The sequence below is a fragment of the Pseudochaenichthys georgianus genome, chromosome 5 (assembly GCF_902827115.2).
Source record: "Pseudochaenichthys georgianus chromosome 5, fPseGeo1.2, whole genome shotgun sequence".
Lineage (NCBI taxonomy): Eukaryota > Metazoa > Chordata > Actinopteri > Perciformes > Channichthyidae > Pseudochaenichthys > Pseudochaenichthys georgianus.
The window spans coordinates 4,104,906-4,130,598 of NC_047507.1; the positions used below are offsets into that span (position 1 = coordinate 4,104,906).

A 25,693-nucleotide genomic window follows, 5' to 3' on the forward strand; every position below is an offset into this window, starting at 1 on the left:
TGAAAGACAAATCAACGTATAACTCCCCAGGCTGAGGAGTGTCGCTAAAGCTGCTATGCACATCCACACCATCGCTTTCCCTAAGCCCGTACTGCAGGAGGTTTGCTCTCTTTGCAAATATATTCGTGCACTCTGCAGCATATTAAAAGCTGTGTTAGGTCTGCATGTGATGCAACGTTCCTGCTTCCAGTAGTAGATCATTTCCAGCCACCTCTCTAATCCATATTGGCCTTTGTAAAGTGAGATGTGTTCCAAACTGATAAGCGGCCGGGTTAGTACAATAATCCTGTTCTCCAGTTTGAAGATGTGAAACTGCTCCAAGATGTACATTTCCAGCACAGCAGAAAACACATGTGTTATGGAGGTCTGAGTATACGCATCCCTGCAACTTTGTTTAAAGCACGTGTTCACGCCTGGTGATTTTTGAAAGGAGGATAAACCAATTTTAGTCTGAGGGCGACCCTTTCTCGGCTGTGTTTCAGGGCGTCTGCTCGCACACACTGCTCTCGCTCTGTTCTTTAAACATGTAGGAGCTGTCCTCATTAACCCTGCTTTTCCCATGCTGTTAGCGGCTATGCAGATCTTGTTATAAAAAAGGGTTAGACAGATATTCATATAAAGACAAAACCCCTTTAATATACGGTCTGCATATATTACCGGCTCGTTATGAGCATGTTTAAAAAGGGAACACGTTGTGATTCTCTCTCAAGTTAGACGTTTTACTGTCAGGGGCTAAATCTGTGATTCCCATTGAAAGTAATTCAGAAAAAAAAACATTCCCTGCCTTGTGTTTACAAATGTTGTTATTGTTTGTCTTTTGGTTGTCCTCAAAACTACCAACAGCACAGGAAACACTGCAATTGTTGCTGAGAAAACGGTGCAATAGAGACGTTAATAACATATGTTCTGGTAAATCCCATTGAGATTCATAATATTGCAATTAAATTAAAAAAAGGCTAGCATTCTTTTAGCCTCATAAAAAGCCCGTTGGCAGTGAGACATACAGTTTGATTTGTTGGCTCAATTATCACATAAGAAGTTGGCAACATTATTGTTAAGAAAAACATTTATTGGGAACTGTCAAATGCCAATGCTACTTACAAGAATTCAAGCCTCACAGTTAAATGCCTTTGTCAACAAGTCAAGTTGCAGTTAATATTACATTACATTGCATTTTGCTTGTATCCAAAGCAACTTACATACTCAATACTGTGGACAATCCCCACAGGAGCAATTTGGGGGAAGTGTCTCAGGGACACAACGACATGCTGACTGCAGTGGGGTTTGAACCTGTGTCCCCCTGATAATATACATGCCTGTCCAACATGTGTGAGAAATTGTCATTGTCAATTTCAATTACATTGTCAAAGGTCATTGTCAATTACCTTTGACCTGCAAATGATATTCTGTTTAGAAAATATTCTGTTAAGATTCCCACCATTTTTGAATTCTCAACATTCATCCAAAAAGGTGCACAACGCTTATGCACCAATAGACTTCTGAATTGTGTCAACATCGTTCCACCCGTGTTTATTTTCTCCAACACAGAAATAGCCTCCACGAGGTGTCAACTGCAACATTCAGCTACGCTCAAAACACACTTTGTAATTATCACACGCCGGCTGCTGCACGATCTTTTGGGATTGTTAGAGCTGGAGACACATAGTGACAAAACCACAAGGCCAATATAGCTCAGGTGTGCCTTATGAAATCTTGGAGCTGGGCGTGTCTGACAGCTTGGGGATTTTTTGCGAGCAACGCGACCAACAACCAATCACATGAATCTCCCGCCCCCGACATACAAAGCAAAAAACCCCGGGGATTTTATGCGAGCAATATATATATATATATAAACTCCCTAAACAGGCGAAAACCTACCAGTTTCCCCCACTGTCTCTGCCTCCTCCCTCCATGCCTGGTTCCTCCGGTTTGTATCCCGTTAATAGTTCTGGTCGTAAAGAACCGGGTGATTTGCTACCGTAATTTCTCGTTTGGAATATGAGGAAATGAACTGCGGTCTGGTTCTCCCTGCTTACACGCGGTTTGATTGGCTAGCGCTTCTACTGTCAGATTTGCATAAACGTGTTTGATTGGCTGACGCTTCCAGCTCAGCTTCAAAAGTTGAACTTTGCTCAACTTTGGAATCCTGGACATCCTGGAAATCTTCGCTTCGCTCCTCCACAATGCAGTTCGGCGAAAAGCGAGGCAAAGTGACGTCATCCCCATTCAAAGTCAACGGGCAGAGAAGCGGTGGAAGATTCTTCTGAAGCTGCTGTGTGGACGTACCATTAGACAAATCTGATCATTACATGTGCACACGAGGGCAATGGGTTCACAACAGGCCTAATGTGTGTTGAGTAATGAGAAAGAGGGTTTGACCAGAGCTCAGGCGCCATCAATAGAGCCTTTTCAGCGTCTTGATTCGAATAATACCTGTTGATTAAACAGTCTGAGTGATTCAGGGGATGCTCTCTGGTGACCCCTCCTATTTGTAAAGGAGACAAATTAAAGTCCTCCATCAAAATGTGATCAATGCTTGAGAGCCTCTGGCGAAAACGGGCACCATGGCGTAATGAAGCTATAATTCAACTTTACTGCCCTGTAAATGAATGATGGACGTTAGGAATTGATGATTTCCTGTTAACTCATTGCCTGTTGGAAACTGTATCAACTTGATATTAACCTCATGTTGACCCTCTTTTACAGCATTTCCTGTGACAAATGATTACTTTAGGCACAATATGTGAAGTATGTTTTAGATATGTCCTGATTGAATGATTTATGCATTGATTTACTGATTGAAATGTGACAGTGTATATAAAATGGTGGACCATTTTTAAAACTAACTAACCTTTATTCACTCATAAAAACACTGCTCCACAGCACTTGGGCACGATTCAACAGTGTATGCAATTACTATGGAGCCTTTAGCATCAATGCATTGATTTCTTTTTTTTATATTTGCTGACTTGTTTATGTGTATATTAAGTTTCATTTAGCTACTGATGTTATGTGAATACTTTAGAATCGGACATTTGCCATTAAAAGTCCCTTATAAAGTTTGTAAAAAAACATTGTAATCTATGTTATGCTAAGCAGTGTTTCCGTCAGACCAGGGCTGAGAGGGCGTCCACCCTGAGAGCGTGGGGGGGGGGTGCTTGCATTTTGACTCGAGCCGTCCCTTATTATAGATACTATCTTTTTACGTTAGTGAGCCGGATCATTTGGCTCGGCTCTCTTAAAGCGCCGGCTGTTTCGGCTCCCGAACGTCTCTTCATGTTTCCACAGTTTACCACGGAGCCTCAGTTTCGCCGCTGCAAGGCTCCGGTGCTCGCAGCTCACGCGCGTGCTCCACTAGCACCGCTCATCGCGTCCAAATTGTGCACGTTTTGTGTTCTCCTGTAGCATGCACCGCCGATGTCGGGGAAACGATCTTCAATACTCCGAAAATAATCCCACCAGACTCCTTTGTCCCTCCAACAGAGGGATGTCCTTTTTCCTTTTCGTTATTTCAAGCGATAAAAACTCTCGATCTTCTCTCGAATTATTAATATTTTTGGACGCCCTCGGCTCGAGTTCAGAGCGTCCCGAGCTGAATAAGGGCATCAAATACTATGCCCTATACAAAGCTCCGTACTATGGGAGACCCGGCCTTCTGCTCGGCTGCTCCCAGCCTGTGGAATGCTCTCCCCGACCAAATGAGAGCACCACAGACCGTGGAGGCTTTTAAAAAAGGCCTCAAAACCCATCTCTTCAAAAGAGCCTTTGCCTAGACATTTTTATCACCCTTTTTATTTTTTTTATTGCTTTTTTTTATTAATTCTACCGTGTTGTGTAATGTTTATTTATACTGTTCATGCTCACTACTTGTAGCACTTCGGGATTTGCATTCAAATATGAAGTGCTTTATAAATGGAACTCATTATTATTATTATTATTATTATTATTATTAAATGACGGCAAGACGCCCAGGTAGTAGTTCATCAACACATTACTGTAGTTCTACATCATAGTCCAGCCCCCCCTGAGGTTTGAGACCTAGGGTTACGTCACCTTCATTGTAACTCACACAGGCTCCGCCCTCTACTATAATCTATGGTAGAGGGTTCAATATGTGCTTAAAGAACTAGGGTTACAATACCTCCCTCTTGATTTTCCACTCCAGATAAATGATGCCCACAATAGCCGATCTATTGAACCAATTGAAACTGATGTTTCCTCCCACTGTGATGTGTTATGGCGCGTTTCCACTGCAGGCCTCGCTCTGCCTCACTCGGTTTGGTTAGGCCTTATTAGGCCCGGCTCACTTTAATGCTGCACTTCCATTACAGTTTAGGAACTGGGGCAGTTACTATAGTAACGCAGTGTAGGCGGAGCCGTGACGTCATCTTCAATGAGAGCCCCAGAAAAACAACACAGCCGTTAGCTCTTAGCACTCAGAGCTCACAGCTCCTCATATCTGTTCAGAAACTAGACAGAAGTTAAACAAGTACAAACCACAGACTGCCTGTGTCATGGAGAATACAGTCGCTGGTTTATTTATGTCTGTATAGGCCGTTGTTGTGAGTGTGGACGGTCGGAGCATTTACAACGTTAGCTTAGCCGATCTCCATTAGAAAACACGCATTTTAAAAGGGTTTTTCGCCTGCCGTCTGTCTGCAGACTTGTCAAAGCATTAATTCATGGTTTTTACTAACCGGTATCAGTATGTTGTTACTTCGGCATCATTTTGAAACGTGTATTACAATTAAATCACGGTCAAATATGTTCATCTTGTTGTAGTTGTAGCCCCCTTGCCAGCGATTCTCTCTCTAGTTTAGCATACTCGGCCCGACTCAGCCTGGTTGTTCCTGGCCCTAGAACCACGATTTTATGGGGCCAGAAAAACGGTGAATTAGGACCCGCTAGCCGGTACTAGGCCAAGTGGAAACGCAACCAAAAACGGGCCCCGCATGGCTCGGCACGCTTAAAGAGAGCTACCCGCTGCAGTGGAAACGCGCCATAACACTCCTTTATTTTCATTCAGGCCGATACCGCTAACCTTTTCCGAGTGCCAAATACGACACAAGGGCAAAACAATCTGTAATATTGCCTGTGCTATGACATCTTAAGCAGACATAGGCTTTCTTTAACAAAAATGTCTGTGTTGAAAGGATGTTGCAGTCGAGTTGTCTTACATCGGTGTTAAAAATGTGTTTGCTTATGGCTAATCGTTGGGGTTGCTCTTTTCTAAACTACGGCTTTCATACTGTCCCCTGCCCCAAATACATATGAATAAGGTCTGCACAAAGGCAGCTTTGGCATGCATCAAAAGTTCTTAATAAGACACTTTACCTGCAAGGCACCCCATAAGTGACTGCAGCACCAGCAGTTTCCATAGCAACATCATCTTCAATTTTGTCGGGTCAAAGTAGTCTCACATCCAATCACGAAGGTATGGAATCCGATTTGCACCTTTCTGGTTCACAATCTGCATAAAAGGTAAAAACAGAACAAGGTTTTCATTAGCAGATTTCTATTTCAAACATCAGTGAGTACAGCAAGTGTTAATTGTGCATCAAGCTCATATACTTGGTATAAACCAATGACTTTATGGCATACTTCTTATCCAGCATTCACAATCAAGTATTGTAATGTTTTAATCATCAAATCCATGGTGCAATTAACTCCTGTTTCCACTCTGAATGTTGGTCTTAAAAAAAAGGATTTCTGTGCAGATGGTGGGCACATGAACACAACACATCACATACACATTCATCTTCCTATCTCCAGCAACTCCAGGGAGAGCTACTTTTAAGTCCATATGAAAGCAAAGCTCCTCCTTTAAATTCTCATAGCATTTTTCTTCATAGCATGTATGCTCATAAAAGTGAAACCCTAAAGATGAAAAACATCGAGAATGATTTCTACAACAGTCGTGAGCTTCTCAACACGAGACATTACCTCCCAGGAGTGAACATTGAAACTGGAAAGTTTGCCGAGTGTCAAAGTGACGGGGAGGAGGCTGAAGGTACGAGGTGAAGAAAAAACATGTTGTGTTAAAAGTCTGTCAGCTTATGACAATGCTTTTAATTTATTTGTTAAAAAAGGAAATGTTGTAACATTGTTTTGTTGCAGAATAGATACTCGCTGATACATGACAGTGAGTTTGACAAACATTTCATTATCTTGGAAGATAAATCATGTTCGGAGAAAACAAATAATCTGCAGCACCGTCTTCTAGTCAAGGTGTGCTCTGAAAAAGATGTCTTACCCGTCTTTGTCAGGTTTGATAGGCTGTTGGCATAGGAACGGTATTCTATTGTTGTTTATATAGGAGACTAAAAGTGAAAGGCTTGTTAATAATAATTGGAACACATATTCACGTGAAATAATTTGGTACTTCCCAAATTCAAAATGTAGTGATTATTTGAAATATACAGTATATCTTATATTAATGGCCATTTTTGGGGATTTTGTGCTGATATGGTCATCAAATTGGCTTTTGTGATGAGCCTATATTGACATCATTCAACTTCACCTCAGACAAAATATATAAGTAAACAACACAGAATACTAGATGTGTGTGAATATACGATGATACATCGCTAATCATCTAAGAAGCATTTTGGTTGGAAATTAGGATTTTGGAATATGACATGTTGGTTAAAAAACCTGCAGTAATTGGGTCAAGCAGGAGAGTTCCTGTCATATACATATACATTATCTTTGACTGATGTATCATCACAATACAATGCACGATTGCATTTCATATGAGCATGTTTTTTCGTGTAATTTCTGAAAGGTAAGGACCTTTATTCTCAATGGACATCATTATCACTTTTTCAAAGATAATCTCTGAGGTGTTGTTATCTAATTGGACAGTGCTAGTGGTTACAAATAGGAAAGAAGGGTATAGCATGCACCAAATGAGCCTTGCTGGTATGGATCCATGAACTTGAGGTTAAATCGTAGGCGCCAAACCACAAGGTCAATAGCTGGCTAATGGTTATCAGTGCAAGCTAGCATTTAGACAATAAAGGGCTTTTGTATAACAACGCAAAAGGCTACGTTGGTGCTGCATAAGCAAGACATAAGATACCATCTGGCAAGCGCAGTTTGAATCACACATCTGTGAGTTTTAAGTGTCTTCTGCACCTGTATGCTCATAGCATAGCAAGATGCACTGGTAGGACTTCATAACTCTGCTCTGAGGCTCCTCTGGCAGTCGAACAGTACACAAGGTGTGTCTGTTTGCCCATGTCTGGGTTAGAAAACTACATTCTAACACTGGAACCAATGTAATAGGCGTGTGGTTGAAAGGGGATGTTGAGTATAGGAGGTTGTAAATAGGGCGCAGTGTAGGGCTTTGGGAAAAAATCGAATTGCGATTTTTCTGACAAATATTGCAATTCGAATTGCGATATTTATTTTTAAGCGACCCAACGGAAGTTTATTGTAAAATGCGGCCATAACTCCGGCTAGGAAGGTCGTATCAACATACTCCCGTCTCTAGCTCCCCCGCAGCCCGAGCTACGAGTGAAAGAACTAAACTTACATGAAACTTCCGTTAGGTTGCTTTAAAGTCAAGCTTCAGTTTCAGATTCACCCTGTCATAGAACATGTGATGGAGCATTACTGACCTGACTCAGATGGTTTGTTTCACCAAACCATCTGAAGCTCCACTGGAAGCCATTTGGAAAGGGCAGGCTCTTTCAAAAGCACTTGGCAGGTGATTGGATCAATCTGTCTATCACCTTCTATCATGGGCCACTTCTGATTGGTTAACAATGGCTGGTACATGTGGAGCACAGCACTTCTGATTGGTGTGGATGACTGACACACAAGAATACACAAAAAAAAATTGTAAAAAAAATAAATAAAAAAGTTTAAAAAATCGCAGGCTTTGCGATTTGATAATCGCATCATCTCGAATCGCGATTTCAATTTAATATCGATTAATCGTTCAGCCCTAGCGCAGTGACAGGAAGATTTTTCCAGTTTCCAGCAACTCTGAGATAAGAATAGAGACAAAGTTGGAGGGCATGTCAGCTACTCCCTCTGAAAAACTAGCCCTGATGTAAGAATTGAAGTCAAATCTACCTTTTGTGGGACTCCTCTAAGAAACAGGGGGCTTTAATCTACCGTCTCCTGGGTGGAAATATATTTAGAGTTGAGGCATGTTCGACAGAAACCTCTCACAAACTATTTGTATAATTTTGCTATTAAAGAGAAGCACACAGACACTCTATTATCGCCCCCCTGCTGTGATGCAGCCTAGACAGCTCAAAGCTGTTCAAAAACACTGAAAAAACATGTCCAAAAAGGCACCAGAAACTGTTTGAGTATTCCACATTCTCATTAATGTGAGATTCTCTACCTTCCAGCTCTGTCTGCTGTCTCCACCTACAGAGGCCTTTTAACTCCACAGATCTTATAGAGGGTTGTCAGAGTCTGTCTTGGGTATATCAATGGAGCAACGCTGTGCTTCACTTTCAGAGAGCAGTTTTATGCATATTAGAGTGTGTCTTCTGAAAGCAAAAAGCCCTGCGCCTATTAGGCTAATGCCCGGTTTGTCTGCTGTGATGGTTTCAGTTTAACATGTCACATCAGCGCTAACTCGATAGATGAAATTAGTACAATGTATTTAATATAATGCACAGGGCCACTAGTACCAATGTGTTCACTAAGTTGTATTTCCGTGCTGGGTTTCATTTGCTTTTCCACCAACCAGTGCCAGAGAGGAGCGTTGCCATGACATCACGTTTACGCATGAAAATCCCTCTCAATAACAACAATGGCAGACTACATTGAAACTGGGCTCATGTTGCTATTAAGATTACATTACATTTCAGTTTGATGAAGCTTTTATCCAAAGCGACTTACAATAAGTGCAAAAACCATAAAGATTCAAACTTTGAACATCAAAGAAAGTGCAGATAATTCACTTCAAGCAAGTCATACCGTTGAATTGGTTACAATGCCTAAATTAACCTTTTTTTTTGTTTTTTAGAATTTAATTGTCAAGGTACAATCGAAACATATGGGTTTTTTAAGCTTGCGACGGAAGATGTAGGAAGGGGCTGATCCCCTCACAGCTCGGTAGGCCATTACCAGTGTCAGAAGCGGATATGGGCAGCCGTATTTAACTTACAAAGCTCGATTGAATTGAAACTACTTCTCCAACGTTGTGCTGTTTTCCAGAGTGACGAGGCTTTAAATGATCGGTACACCGCTTGTGCTCCACTGGCATTTAGCCTACCATCTGCTAATGTCAGAAGCTACGTGATTCACTGCATACTGTTACATCAGTAACATCCTTGGATGCATATACTGTCTGAATTATTATGTATTTATTCAGATGTATTTAACCGTGTTTTCATAGTGCTTAAATAACAGACTGCATAATGTGAATGAAGTTAGCCTAAACACCAAAGCCATTCTAATTGTGTTGCGTATACTGTATTTTAAATCAAACCAAGCACACTAATCCACACAGTGATCTGATATATTGTTCTCCCACCATATCCCAAAATAACATGAATCAAAATGCTCTGGAAATAACCTGGAAGTGATTTATGTAAACATTATGTATGCAAACTAGACCATAAGACATGCAAGTTGGGATTTTGGTAACATCACTTTAAGGTCAAAAGAGAGACTATCCTGTCATGTATTTGTATTATCCTGTATATTTAGGTTTCATATTTATTTCACAATTTTCGTTTTAATCACAGAAAAAACATTGAAAAAACAATATATGACACATAACTGTTGTTTTACATAGGCTTCACTTCAAGGTAATAGTAGGGATCTGTTACTGTTTTCTACTATTAGCCATATCCAGTGGTGCAAAGTCACTAAGTATACAGTATTAACTCACGTACTGTACTTATTCACAGCGTGGGATTAACCACTGCTTATATTGTTGCTACTTACTCACTGTACTAAAGTATAAAAAGTGAATGTACTTTACTAATATTCCCTTTTTGTAATGCTGATATTTCCTCATTCCTTGTAATACAATTACTAATTTGCAATTGGCGTCCCACTCAAGCATCAGATATCACAGATAGTATGCACTCAAACTGCCTTCGACTAAGGAGAATGACTGATGATGCTTCGGGGTACAATAGGCGGAGATAATCAATGTATTCAGTGAGTAATAAATTACCAGAAAATTGAAAGATTGATGGATTTTTGCCCACATGCGGTAAACATCTTAATTTAATTTTCTATGTGCAACATGAGGACAATAACCACAAGTGTACTCACAGGACCTTTTTTTCTCTGGCACTGAAGTTTCAAGGTTTTTTCTGAAAAAAAAACCTATTAAGCGTGAAGGTAGAAAGATATGCAAGCTTATACAAAACATAAAAAAGTATTCATTAAATTACAATCTACAATTACCGCGTACAGGAAGTCTTTTTCCACCAATCAGTCAAGTTGCAATTTACATCCAAGTGTACTCACTTATTTTAACTTTTTGGGGAATTGTCATACTTAAACCATATTATATGATAACATCATTCTTGAGCTGTGCCCAAAAACGTGTTTTGTGAGTTCGCCTTTGACCACAAAATTCCAATCAACTCACCCGATGTATTGAAATTCCTGCAAGCATTCACTTCAATGAGAATCGAAAGCATTCAATGACACAGTGGCTTTGAACTTTGATCACCTCAATTGAAAAGTGTATCCTTGTATCCAGCTGGAACGTATTGCAACATTTGAAAAAGCTCCCTCAAGGTGTTCCTGAGATATTGCGTTGACAAGAATGAGACGGAAAAGGACAGACTGACGGACCAATGGATATCACAACAACCTTGTCTACTGCTCTTGGTCAATGTTTTCAAGATGTTGTTTTCTCTCCTTTAACATCTATGCACTGCTCGTCCCACAACATTCTGTGGTGCAGAGAATAGTCCAGATCGATCTAGTGCAAAAGCTTGTTCCAAGAGGAAACTGATTTCTTTGTGCAGGAGATGCAGAACTGCACCCTGAATTAAATTAGCTTCTGGGGAGATAACACGTTTGGTTAATGTACTGCAGTGGTCCAAAGAGATCCATCGTCCAATGCTCAATGGTATCAGGGCAAAATGCCAAGAAAAAATACAGCCACCTTTTACGACTTCAATGTACAGATTGCTTAGTTGAAACCAGGGAAGTTCAAAAGTTATTTTATGTCAAATGGGACTTTATGGACGCTTTTGAATGAAATTACAATCATTGAGAACATATTCCTACAGCATTTCCCACAATGCATATTATGACAATTATTTCACGTGGGACATTTTCCAATGCACAGCTTTATTAGAGAACATCATGGAAATGTGGAACAGGAAGTTAAATAATCTCAATATCAGTGGCTCTAATATTTCATCAGTCAATTGAACACAGAAATATTTTTGTACACTGTTTTCAAATGAAGAGGGGTAAGCAAATGATCTAAGCGGCAGTCAAATGTTAATTTTTGAAAAACTAGATGTTTTATACTTCAAGAAATTATCATTATTCTTCTCTTGAAGATCTAACAAAACGTTTTTTTTGGTAACAGATAGTAAGTTAGAAACATCTCATCTTGATCTCCAAACCGGAGCATTTTTAATTTCTGCAGTTGTCGCAGCTCAAATGTTTTGCAGCTGAGATACCAAAACCCAGAATCCTCGTTCAGAAAGATTACAGAATCTCTCGGGGAAACATAACATGAGAAAAGTTGCACAAGGACATGTTCTCATTTTGTCTGGGAAGAAGATATGTACCATCCTACACGGTCAAAGCTTGCTGTTGTCCTTTCTATTGCCTCTGTATAGTTCTGCCAAGTGACGAGAACTGTCTTTTCTGTGTAGGGTCAGTGAAGTAACCTTACCTGAAGATTACATAGAGACTTACGCTCCATTTAACTAAAAGCCAGACACATATGAGCCATGAAATTCCATTAAAAAGGGGTTGGCTTCCTTTCATATTTGGCCTCTTGACATAAATGACACTCATTAGGAGGTCAACTCCATCTGAGCTCTTTTCTAAATCAATGTTCAAATTGAAATGCCCACTAGGCAAAGAGCAGTGACCTAGGCTACCAAGGTTAGCTCATGGTTAGAATCGTGGGGACGCTGGCTCTAACTGAGTCGAGGTTTGGAAATGACCAAAGTTTTTGAGAGTAGGGTTGTTACAGAAGATGGTGGGTGGCACGCTTAAATACATTTCTGTATCACAATTGTGGGTATTTTACTTAAAACAATGCATCATTTTGTACCTTATTAACTATAAATTACCAAAATGTTGAAAACAAAACTACTTTAGCACATTCTTTTTAGGCTACACATATCACAGCCTTCAATGTTTAATATTCCTGGAAATGCACAGTATCCAGAATGCTTCTTTAATCGATATAATGCTTTGAGGCTTAATCTCTCATCATCATTCAAGGCTTGTCAGGTTAACTTTATCAATATAGACCGTTCAAGTCAAAGACATAATCAATAAAATACACACAGTGTCCCTGAGCAGTAGAGGCAGTTTATTGCTAATACCTACAAAACAGCTTGGTCCATTCAGACAGTTCTCCAAGTCTTACTAAATTAAAGCTCAAGCCTTATAGGGTATTTATCATGAAAACACTTTTTTGTGCAGAACTATTTGTCCATTTAGAGTGCGTACCAACCCGAAAGAAAAGAGCACAAAGTCGGATTTGTTGTGGCATGGCTCTGTAAGAAAACATCAGATTCAACAGGTAATTTAGCCGCTAATTTGCGTGTTCGTTAGAATATATACCGCCCCCATCTGATTATCTTTACCAACGGCTTGAGAACTATCTTTAAAGATGTGAACCATGTTTTTCTCGCAAGCTAATTCGAGCAGACAGGCAGTGAGAGACAGGTCGTATGAAAGAATATGTGCCCTTTAAGAAAAAAACTTCAATGTGTTTCCAGTAAACCACAATTAGTGGCTATTCAATTATTTTGTTTAAAGGGGACCTATCATGCAAAAATGTTGATGTCTTTTATACATACATATGTGTCCCCGGCCCGGTGTGTCAGGGAACTCACGCAGCGTCAGAAAATAAAACCCTCTTTCTTTTCCTCCGTACCCAAATCTCTAAAAACGGGCCACAACGAAGCTGATCCAGATTTGCGTCCGATATGACGTAATATCGGAAATGTAGGCTGGCTTTACACCCACGGCCCTATCAGAAACAATGCCTGACTGTTTTGGACCTAATATGGTTGGTGCATGTTTACATTAGCATCGCTAACACTCAGAGCTAACCTGTACTGGAGAGCATGTGTGTGAAGAAGCAGGAAAGCAAAAGGAACTCACCTTGTGGTATAACCGGCAAGAGAGAAAGCCTTAGAGCTCCATACTGTTTCAGAAATAATCCTTGATAATCCATGATATGGCGTTTCATCACCGCAGTATCTGCCGGTAGAATCTCCCGCATGTGCTCAGCCCCCTCCTTTTTTATTTAAAGCTTTATCCCCAAATCAGCACTTTTGAAACGGGAAGTGAAATAGAGGGATATGAGGCATGGCTAGAACGGGTGATCTGTTTGGTATTTTGAGCAAAACACTTCACAGACATGTTTTTTATATTTTTTTATACATCTATGACATATGCTAATGCATAAAAATAGCATGATAGGTGACCTTTAAGTTTTCTTGGTCCATGTCACTTCAGCAAAAAACAAACAAAGGGCAGGTTATCTGGGGCACAACATTTTAAGAATGAGATCACAGTCAGAATTGTATTTCCAAGAAAACTGTCCAACTTTGCACAATCCATTTCCTTTTGTAAAATAATGACACACGAAAACTGGGTCGGCTTTGGCCAAGGTTGAGTTGTCGTCAACAGGTCGAGGTGTCCTTGGTAAAAATACTGAACGATGACTTCCGGTAGTGATGTTGTTGGAGAAAGTCGCAAGGAGGAAGTCTCCCGGTTGAACTTTAATATATCTCTGTAAATACCACAATTCATTCGGGAAAGTGACGGATTACAGTTATAACTTCAACTCAGTCGTGAAATGAGTGGTTCTAAATCTAAAGCGAGCAATACGCCGAACTGCCCTGTTACTCGTGGCGGTGCGACTCCTGTAGCTAGCAAAGTTGCTAAAATGGCGGCAGCAAGCTCCGGCGCTAGCAACACACCGGACACCTTTTCAATGCGCCAGCTGGTTTCTGAACTGGAGAAGCAACGGGCCTCGCTCCGGAAATACATGTCTGAGTTAATCCAGGAGTCTGTCAAACCTTTGCAGAGCTCGGTGGACGCGCTCCGTGAGACGGTGAATCAATTTAATAACCGCCTCGTTGCTGCAGAGACCCTGGCGGGGGATAACTTTGAGCGCATAACAAGCACGGAAAAAACAGTGGAAACACTACTGACCCAGAATAAGTCTCTTCTAGATCGTCTCGACGACATGGAGAACCGGTCCCGCAGAGTCAACCTCCAGATAATAAATATTCCCGAGGGCAGTGAAAAAGGCCGAGACCCGACCGAGTTCATATCCGACCTAATGATGGGAAGCCTCGGCCCCGATGTCCTCTCCAAACTCCCGGAGCTCGAGAGAGCACATCGCTCACTAGCTCCCAGACCTGGACCGGGAAGTAGACCCAGGCCTTTTGTGATATGCTTTCATCGTTTTCAAGAGAGGGAGAAGGTGCTTCGCTGGACCAGACAACACGAGCTTAAGTACCGCGACACATCGCTGCGAGTGTACCCAGACGTCAGCGCCATCACTGCAAAGAAACAAGCTGCTTTCAACAAAATCAAGCAAGCCCTCTACCAGAAAGGAGTGAAATGCAGGCTTCTCTTCCCCGCTCGCTTGCAAGTCTCGTTTGAGGATGGAACGTTCACTTTTGAGACTCCGGAGGACGCGCACGCATTCCACAACGAGCGGGTGATGGGCAAAGAGTAGGGGGCAGTATGGTGTTCCTGGCGGCCACCCTCTACTGAGGGTTTCTCCAAAAGACTGTATTCCTCCGTCTGCTTGGACGAAGCCGTCTGCTCCTGCTACTGCATGCTGCCCCGTGGACTCACTGCTATGCGGTCACCTTGAACGAGCGCCGTGGTGACCATGGAAACGGGTCGGCGCGTGAGTTGTGCTTACTCTCAGTATGTTCCGGGAGCGACGTGTATAGACTCCATGTATTTTTCTTTGTTATGATGGGGACTTTGTTTACTTCCAATTGCACGGTGTGGTCGCCGCATGTGATTTTATCACCATTATTTCTGTTCTGATTACGATGGTAAACATGTTATGTTTGTTCCAACATGACGGTTAGGCTATCCTATATCAGGCACTTTATTTAATTATTACTATTATTACCTCTTTTTGTTTGCTTTTATCTCTTGCCATATGCTATCCTGCAGTAGAGTTTCTTGAGTGGGATGTTTTAGTTTTTTTGAGGTAATTGTTTATGCAAACGTATTGACGGCTTGATTCAAGGTGAGGACTAATGTTGCTTCACTGTAATCATATATGTTCTTTAAAATGTGGGGTATTTTTTTTTTCATATTGTTTAACTGGTTGACCTCTGAGTAAGAGTAGGTTATGGAAGCAGAAAGGGATACCCTTTTGGGAGTGAAGATGTGGTCGCGCTTGGTTTGTATAAGGGAATGGGGGGTGGGAGGGTTGTTGATTATTGTTGTTATTTTTTTTTGTATTTTTTTTTTTTTTTGTATGTGTTTTTCTTGTTTTTTGTTTTCTCCCCTTTTCCTTTGGCTCGGGAGTCACGTCAGCCATGGGAGAGTTAGTGCCCCTCGTCTCCTTATGATATGATAATCTTTGCTTTATCTCCTGGAACCTGAAGGGTGCCAACCAGCCCATCAAACGTAATAAGGTAATGACTCATTTAAAACAACTTAGGGGTGATATTTTCTTTTTACAAGAAACCCACCTTCGTTCCTCAGAGATTGGCCTTCTCAAGCGACCTTGGATAAGGGATGTATTTCACTCTAAATGCCCAGTTAGGGCAAGAGGTGCGGCTATCCTTATACACAAGAATGTTCCATTTGAGTTATCAAACTCCAATCGACCCAAATGGTCGATTTGTAATTATTTCTGGTAGACTGTGTAGTATGCCGGTGGTTATGGCCTGTGCTTATGCTCCAACATGGGATGATGATACATTTATTAAACATTTTTTCTCCTCACTCCCTAAAGTTGATGACCACTACTTAATTATCGGCGGTGATTTCAATTTAACTCAAAACCCCTCCCTAGACAGGTCTTCCTCTAAGCCTCTGGCGTTATCCAAGTCAGCTAAAGTCCTTGACACATATAAATCTAGTTTAGGTTTATTCGACCCATGGAGAGCTACATCCCATTCAGTCGAAGCCTTTTCATTTTTTTCACACGTCCATCATTCGTACTCTCGGATAGATTTTTTTCTCTTGGATAATTACTTTCGATCAGAGGTCCACTCATGTGATTACCATAGCATTGTTATCTCAGACCATGCCCCTGTATCTATTGATATTAGCTTTCCTAGTCTGGTCCCCTCATCCAGACAATGGAGACTTAACTCCTCCCTACTAGCCCACACTTCCTTTAAAGAATTCCTCTATACGCAGATCTCCTTGTTCTTTGATACTAATGATTCTCCAGAGATCTCTAGACGCACGCTATGGGAAGCATGCAGGGCGTTTATGCGTGGTCAAATCATCTCCTATGTCTCAAACCTAAGGAAGGCAGAAAGGCGAGAGTCGGAGGCGCTCACTAAGGAGGTATTTAGAATTGATCAGTTGTATGCTTCAGCTCCTACCCCTGCTCTTGATAAGGAACGCCTTCAACTTCAGTCCAAATTTGATTTAATGTCCACATTAGGGCTGTAGCAATACACTAATCTCACGATACGATACACGATATTCAGCTCACAATACGATATATATCACGATATTCAGCCAACGATACGATTCGATACGATTCGATATAATTCGATACACTTATATAATTTTCTGAAAGATTTTAAAGGGACAGTGTGATTTTGGTGACATCTTGTGAGTGTTCCATTGACTTGGATTGAATTAATTCAACTGAAAACTGAAAGCATCAATGATACAATATATGGCTGACAGAGCGTCTACAGCTTGCAAATGCTGGACAAAATGAATCAAAAGATGTAGTGAGGAAATTAGTTTCATTTATTGAAACAGTGCAAACTGTAGCTTACAAACCTTTGAAACCTAAGTACATAAAGTGCAGTATCACAATGGACAATGGAGAATTAAAAGGTGCAGCAGGTGGCGGAACACGGGGGACTTGAATGGGACTTGTTAGAAATTAAAATCAATGTTTTGATGGCATAAAGTACCTTAAACATACCGTCAGTTTAAATGCTGTTTTATACTGAAAAACCAGAAGTTCTTGTGCACAACCAGTTGTTAAGCTTTTATTCTGAAAATCCTTCATCTCCGGTTAGCATTTAGCATGTGGCTAATATACCATTTACTATAGAGGTGAATTTAGTAGCAATATGACACGGAGTGTTGCACACCGAAACCTACTGATTTCAACACTACAACTATAGACGTTGAGATATTATTATTGCTGAATATTAAATGAAGGTACAGTTTATTTGAATATGTTTGTTTACAGACGTGGGTAGCATGAGACAACATCCGGAAATGATACCAGCCGTGAGGTATTTTTGGAGTATTGATTACAGCGTTTAAAATGTATTAAATGAAAAGTAATGAAAGAGATAAGGAGGAGAAAAGGTGTGTTTAGTTATATATTTAATGTACAATGTCTGAATCCTCTGTAATGCGCAACAACGAACATTGGAGACGTGGAGGGCCGATCCCCAGCAGCGCCAACCGGCACACGGGGAGGAGCCAGCAGAGGATATTTAACAGCTGGAAAGGTGGAGCTCGCTCTCTTCGCTCACGAGAGCCAGAACACAGCTGTTTTTCTGACTGAACCATCTTCTGCTTGTAACATTACCGCGCTTTTTATTAATTAAAGTATACATTTGAACCTTCTCAGAGACTCAATTAGTCTCCTTTTTAAAGCTTCTCTCCTGGACGCGAGAATAACGAACACAGTTATCAGACTTAATGTATCGATACCCGTGGCTGAAATATCGATACTTTCTCGGAAAACTAAATATCGATATATATCGCAGGATCGATTAAATTGTACAGCCCTAGTCCACATATAAGACTCAGAAGCAGTTATTCCTCGCTATACGACGTTTCTTTGAGACTGGGGACAAAGCGGGAAGATTAATAGCACACCAGGCGCGTGCAGCTACACTATCCAGATTGATCTCCAAGATCAAATCTACTTTAGGTGAAGTTTCCTCGGACCCGACAGAGATCAATAAGATATTTTGTTCTTTCTACACTAACCTCTATTCCTCCCAATGTCCTCCGGATGTTTGGGATGGAGATAATCTTCTAGATAGGACAGTTTCCCCAAAATAAATGAGGATTTGTGTAAGGAGCTGGGAAGTCCGATCTCTATCAAGGAAGTACAGGAGGCAATTATGTCACTTCAGAACGGTAAAACTCCAGGCCCTGATGGGTTTTCTGTTGAATTTTTTAAGTTACTCCCTGGCACAATTGCACCAGCCCTCCAGAGAATGTATAATGAGTCTTTTGCTGAGGGCCGCCTGCCTCCCACCCTGTCGGAGGCCTCCATTTCTCTTCTGCTTAAGAGTGATAAAGACCCTCTTATGTGTGGTAGCTATAGGCCCATCTCCCTCTTAAATGTTGACCTAAATATCCTGTCAAAGATCCTAGCCCAACGCCTACAACGGGTCCTACCAAGTATAATATCTACTGACCAAACAGGTTTCATGCTTGGAAGACACTCGTTCCATAACATGATGCAGAGAAGGCCTTCGACAGGGTGGAATGGAGCTTCCTTTTTTTTGTGTTGCAGAAATTTGGTTTCAATTCAGAATTTATATCTTGGGTCAAATTGCTTTATGCCTGCCCAGTCGCCTCAGTCCACACAAACAGTCTCCAGTCTGCCCCATTTCCCCTTTATCGAGGTACCAGACAGGGCTGCCCTCTCTCCCCCCTCTTATTTGCCATAGCTATCAAGCCTTTAGCAATCTGGCTGCGTCAGGAGGGTGGGTTTGAGGGCATCACCAGAGCTGGGAAAGTTCATAAATTATCGTTATACGCCGACGACCTCCTTTTATACATGTCTAATCCAGCTGCCTCTCTTCCCGTGGTTCTAGATATCCTCGACAAATTTGGGTCCTATTCAGGCTATAAACTTAACCTCCACAAGAGCGAAGTTTTCCCCATCAATTCTACAGCTAAAAGTATACCCCCAGCTTTTTTCCCTTTCAAATATTCTACAGACGGGTTTAAATATTTGGGGGTGCATATTACTGACTCAATTGATCGCCTTTTCTCAAAAAAATGCTCTCCTCTCGTTGAGAGGTGTAAACTGGACTTTGTCAGATGGTCTGCACTCCCATTATCCCTAGTGGGTCGTATTAATTTGGTTAAAATGGTTGTTTTACCCAAGTTTCTATATCTTTTCTCACATATCCCCATCCTTATTAAGAAGTATTTTTTCAAATTGCTCGATCAACTAATAAGCTCTTTCCTCTGGGGCAAAAAAAATCCACGCATCAGAAGATCAGTGCTACAGCTCCCAAGGGCTCTTGGAGGCTTGGCATTGCCCAATCTCCTACACCAGGCCTATTCAAATGGCGGCCCGCGGGCCAGATGCGGCCCAGAGCCAACTCCCGAGTGGCCCAGCCTCCAGTAGCCAAATTCCTACACTAGTAGGCTACAGACCATGAATGCAACACTCCGCCTTGCATAGAAACCACTAAACCACAACGCAGCACGTTTTTTGAAAGTGTATCTAGTGGTGCTAGTAACGGTGGTCATAGCAACTCTAAAATATGTCTCTCGGAACTCTGAAGCGTAAACAGAGACAAATCGGTCATTGATCTTGTGGAGCAGATGCGCGAGTCATTGCCCAAGTCAAGCTGGACCTTTTCGCGACCGACTTGAGTACGGGTCGGATGCTGCATTTTCCTACGCTCCGCAAACACATCACATCCCCATCACATCCCCGGCACAAATCACGGATGTGATGACAGATTTCATTGCGAGGTTGAAAGATAACTTTGCCGGTTGATTGGATGGACTTGCTCTGCCCACAGAGGTGATGGGCTTTGTCAGAGACCCCTTCACTGTTGCAATAGAGGGGGATGTATCAACCAGAGCAAAGGAAGTGGTCCCATGCATTCATCCGTAACCATGGCACAAGAGCAGCGCACTAACGGGCCAGCAAAGTTTTGGAGTGATGTCAAAAAACAGCAGTTCCCTAACGTTCAGAAAGTAGCGATCTGTGTGCTCAGTATGTTTGGATCAACATACACATGTGAATCAAGCTTTTCACACATGAACTCAATAAAAAGTAGCACTCGCTGCTCCCTGACTGACAGCACTCTTCACCAATGTGTTAGGATTGCATTGACATCCTATGAGCCAAAAATCACTGCTCTTGTTAAAAAAAAAAAAGTCAGCGATGACAAATCACAAATGAGGTGATAGTAAGCAGCTAGTTTACTATAGTAGACGTGTAGTGTAGTATTCATTCATGTTATTTACCCTTATCCCTTGTTATGGGTTTGCGCAGGGTTTGACAGTTATTTTTGTATTCATTTAAATGAACTTTGTAATATGTCTGGGTCAATTGTGACCAAAACGTATGATTTTTTTTTGTTATTACTTGAAAAGTGAAAAAATTATAGTACTACCTCTTTTTGTTACATTGGAGCTCTTTAACTGTTTGTTAATGCACTTTTTGATGTGCATGTGTCATATGTATCCAATTTTATTTTGTATGTGAGGACATTTATTAAGACTGCTATTATTGTATTCAGTTAAATGCACTTTGTCATGTGCCTGGTTAAAAAAAAAAACTGAATATTTGACTTCTAAAGCAAACAAATCTCATGCTACAACTGTGCACTTTTTTCAGATTCTGTTAAATTAATGCTAATTTGTTGTGTTTTTATGCACTTTTTGATGTACCTTTGTTAGATGAACAATGAATAAAAATTGCATGTTTTTCATCGCAGTAATATGTCTTGGTTTAAAATGTGTCATTACCCGCTTTTTACAGGCCGTTGAATGTCTGGCCCAGCTGAATTTTGTAGTTATAAAATCTGGCCCAACTGAATGTGTAATTGAATAGCCCTGTCCTACACTATTACTGGTCCTGTAATATTCATAAACTTTTATACTGGTTTAACAATGCTGCAGACGGCTTACGCCCCACGTGGGTGGATATGGAACTTGCATCGTCTAAACTCTCTCTTCACTCCCTGGTTTGCTCCCAACTCCCTCTGTCTATCTCCAACTTCATCTCAAATCCAGTGGTAACTAACACCATTAGAATTTGGATTCAATTTAGGAAGAGCCTAGGCCTCCATAGGGCCTCAGATCTCTCCCCCATATGGCCTTTCGGACTTGGTTTGACAAAGGGTTAACCAAATTTAGGGACCTCTACAACCAGGGGACTTTTATGTCCTTCCCGGAGCTCTCGAAGAAATTTGACCTGCCTAGAACCCACCAATTTCGTTTTTTTCAGACAAGGCATTTTGTCCAGAATCAGAACCCCAAATTCCCGAGTCGTCCCCCAGAAACCCTGGTTGACTTGTTAGTGGCGCTTGATCCCGAACAAAAGCGGCATTTACAGCCTTATCAGTTCTGCTATTGACAGCCCAGCGACCGGCCCCAGGGATTCTTGGGAGCAAGAGCTTGGAATCACACTGCCCGATGATTATTGGCAACACGTTTTACGGTTGGTTCACTCCTCTTCAATCTGTGCAAGGCACGGCCTCCTACAGTGTGAAGTGGTGCACAAAGTTCACTACACTAACTTGAGGCTTTCTCGGATTTACCCCAATGTAACTGACTCTTGTAATAGGTGCAAACAATCCCCAGCCAATCATTCCCCTATGTTCTGTCTCTGCCCTAGGCTCACCACATTCTGGTCCGATGTCTTCAAAACTCTTAGCACAGCATATAATACTACTATCCTTTCAGATCCTCTCTTGGTCTTGTTTGGTGCCCCCCTGCAGCCTGTCACCTCTAAAGTTATACAGATTATTCTAGCCTTTGCCACCCTGTTAGCCAGGCAACTTATACTCCTCAATTTGAAACACGCTCAACCTCCATCTCATAGCAGGTGGGTGAAAGAAATGTTACTGTCCATTAGACTCGAAAAGCTTAGGTTTTCCCTCAACTGCTCCTTAAGTTATTTTGAAAAAACGTGGAGACCTTTCTTAAATCATATTGAATCTCTGACATCCCTGCCTGACTGTGACGACTGAGACCCCCCCCCCCCCCTTTTTATTTTTTTATTTTTATTTATTTTTGCCATACTTATGTATTTGTTCTATGTATTTTGTACTGTTTTCATTTTGTGTACTGAGAAGTGTTCTCCTTTGGGTGGGATTGTGGGAGGGATAAAATGACGGGGAAAAATGGAAGAATGGAAGTTCTCTGTGACACTGCTCTGTTGTTTTGTTGGTCTAATTGCTTCCAATAAAGAAAGTTGATTAAAAAAATGTTTAAGAGAACGATAATTGTGGTCAAATTGTGTCCGTTCGCATGGCATGGTGTACGCGTTTCAAAGTGAATCACTACTGAAGAGCAGGAAGCACCTTATCAGTCTCTCCCTCTGTGTAAATGAATGGGTGAAAGCTTACATGTAATGTAAAAGCAATTTGAGTGGCCGCAAAGACAAGAAAAGTGCAATATAAATGCCGTCCATTCACCTTTCAGTGACATTATGAACAAATGTCGATTCTGAGTGCAACCCCCCCATAGAAAACACTCTGCACTGATTGACAGTACAATTTGTGTACTGAATACACATTTCAGTTACAGTAATTATCAACATTCGACAGGGGATCACTGCAGTGGTAATTAGTAGCTTCCAAAGACCAAGATAAATCGAAATTAAACTGACTAATTGACTAACCTAGGTTTAAAAATGTACTTGGAACATGTTTTTACAGATGGCCAGAACTAGGCAAGTAAAATACCACATCATCACTCACAAACTCTGATACTTCAGACATATTTCCGGCAATGTATAGTATTAAGACCTTATTTTAAGTCAAGTGATGTCAATTTTAGACAGGATGGCAAATTATGAGTTTTCAGAAAGGTATATGTGTGTAGCGGTGTAACGGTATCCGTATTCGTCACGGTTCGGACGTCACGGTTCGGCACATGCAGTCACGGTTCAGCACATGCAGTCACACGACGGATACGCCTTTTTTTTATGAGTGGGAAAAAGGTCTGTCATTCAAGGCAGTATCCATTACACTATTTATAATCCAGGGGATGCACTGATGTCTTAAAGACAAATGGCTTGATTGACCATCTGTATATATTGATATATAATTGTCTTTCACAAAGGAAAACGATCATGAGGTTCAATGGATCATCATTTATAATCGAATGATACTGTTCTATCACACATCCAGGCCAAAAATTCATTATTTTGTAATATATTCTTAGAGGAAAAGCTAATTGCGCTTACAGTAACAATGACTAAAGAATGGCTTTTATCTGATCCACAGACCTCTGACATGGTCCACTAAACAAACAGTGCCTTTCCGAAATGCCTAATTATTCATTACATCTGAGAAAGAGATTAGATTTTTAATACATGCTGAACGCTGAGTCATCTGCATGTCTCACCAAACTCAAATGATCATATAAAGATTTTATCTAGAAATGGCACAAAGAAAAGTCTGTAGGGGATTTTATCAAAACATTGCAAGTAATGGTAATGACCATAGACACCACATCATAATATAATTTCAATTACAAATCATCCATTGAACAGCTGCAACACGTGTTATAGTTTTTTCTTTAGCCCTGAGCCCAGGATTAGCTGAAAAGAGTCCAGGAAGCTTATTTACAAGCTAAATAATGTAATTAAACAATGCTACAATGATACAATGAAACTGGAAAATAGCGGCTCTCCCCGCTCCGTTGGACCTCCGTTGGCTTGGTGATCAGCTGGGAAAGAGATCGATTTCCTGGCTTCTCATTGTATCAACTGTAGTCTTCTCCTATTGGCTTAGCATTGACGGGGGCGGGTCCAAGGCACGTCCTGTCGTTTTCTGATGTTAGTTTTACAATATTCTAATATCTGTTGGTCATTTAAAAATTCCATAATAACAGTATTGCAGCATCAATAAGTGAGGATTAAAGACAGTGTGTTTAGTGTGCAACACCACGTGTCATTTTCTCCTTAAATGCACGTACACAAAACATAATATTAGCCACTTGCTAATGCTAACCGGAATATGATATTTACTCGCGAAAACCGGAAGTTGACGATATTTACTCGCGAAAACCGGAAGTCGATTGCGAACATCCGGTTTTCAGAATAAAGCAGCTTTAAATTAGAACAGTGTATTAATTTAAAGTTAAAGCACATAATATTGATTTGATTTTCTTACAGTGTCCACTATCAAATCGACAAATTACCAAATTCATATTCAAGATAGTTTTGTTGCCCAATCAGGCTGATACAGACCGGATGTTTATTGACTCTTTCTGTGAGTGTTACAGTAAGGGATTCCAGAGGCAACTGTAACATCTCAAATTGCACAAATCAGAACAAAAAATGAGGTGAAATTGTTATTGAATCATATCTTTGAAATAAGCATTGTATCTGTTTAAACCTCCCCAATTTATAGCAATCAAGAACCGTTAAAAAGAGGAAACGTTTAACGGAATCCAAATGACTACTGATTCACACCGCGATATTATCCGTTAGATAATAATGATGTATTTTATTGTATGAAATAATGGACTTGTGGCAAGTATAAAGTGTCATTGCATGGCATTGTTCAGGTCTGTTGTAAGACGATGACTGATCTGTTCAACTTAAAGCCATAGATATATACAAGATACACTCAGTGTATCTTGGGACTGAAATATGTCCTTTAGGCACTCTTGTAACATTCTCCAGAGGCCTTTAGTACTTGAATACTTGGCATTGAGCAGGACACTTCACACTAGTGGTGCTCAGCGGATCTTTGTTTGTGTGTGAAGCCACATAGCACTCAGGAATGTCACTTGTAACTTTGGATATTTAAAGGTAAAAATGTGTTTCTAATTAATTTAAATATCTGTACATACATGTGCTGGGAGAGAAGAAGAAACCTGCATAAAAGTAACAATCCTTGATGTGATATCTGTTATTGATCCTGCCTCATATGTTTCCCTCGAGGCAGCAGCAGCTGTACGAAGACAGTATGCATGAATACTGAAAGCAGTATGCAGTTGGCAAAAGAAATCAGAAGAAAGTGAAACGAATACAAAATTCCCCTTTTTTATCATTTCAAACCCAATTTGAAACGCATATCTTGAAAGTATTGTTTAATTTCCACAGGGCGTACTATCGTTATAAATGTCATTACTTTAACAATAACATATATCTTTTTTAAATGTGTTAACTTGCTCACTGCATCTTTACCACTATCAAATGTTACAAAAGAACATAAAACGTTGTAACTTTCACGAAAATGTTTGTATTTTTTAAATGTTTACCATTGAGGGGTTCAATTGAGTATTGCGCTTGAGAATGAGATATTGAAGTCTTCATAGGTCAAGTTCAAACATCAAACATTTACTGATTTGATTTGTTGATGTCAAAATGTGTATTTGTGGAAAATATGTAATTTTTTTTTTTTTTAAACAGTTC

The 25,693-nt window shown here is 40.7% G+C and overlaps 1 protein-coding gene across 1 annotated transcript in view; it reads right to left on the reverse strand.

The window, feature by feature from the left end:
• Positions 1–25,693, reverse strand: part of LOC117446119 (contactin-4-like) — a 218,558-nt gene that overhangs the window by 183,901 nt on the left and 8,964 nt on the right. The window contains exon 2 of the mRNA XM_034082121.2: positions 5,335–5,470. Coding sequence (XP_033938012.1) covers positions 5,335–5,389 — 55 coding nt within the window. The 5' untranslated portion in view covers positions 5,390–5,470. The remainder of the gene's footprint in view (positions 1–5,334; positions 5,471–25,693) is intronic.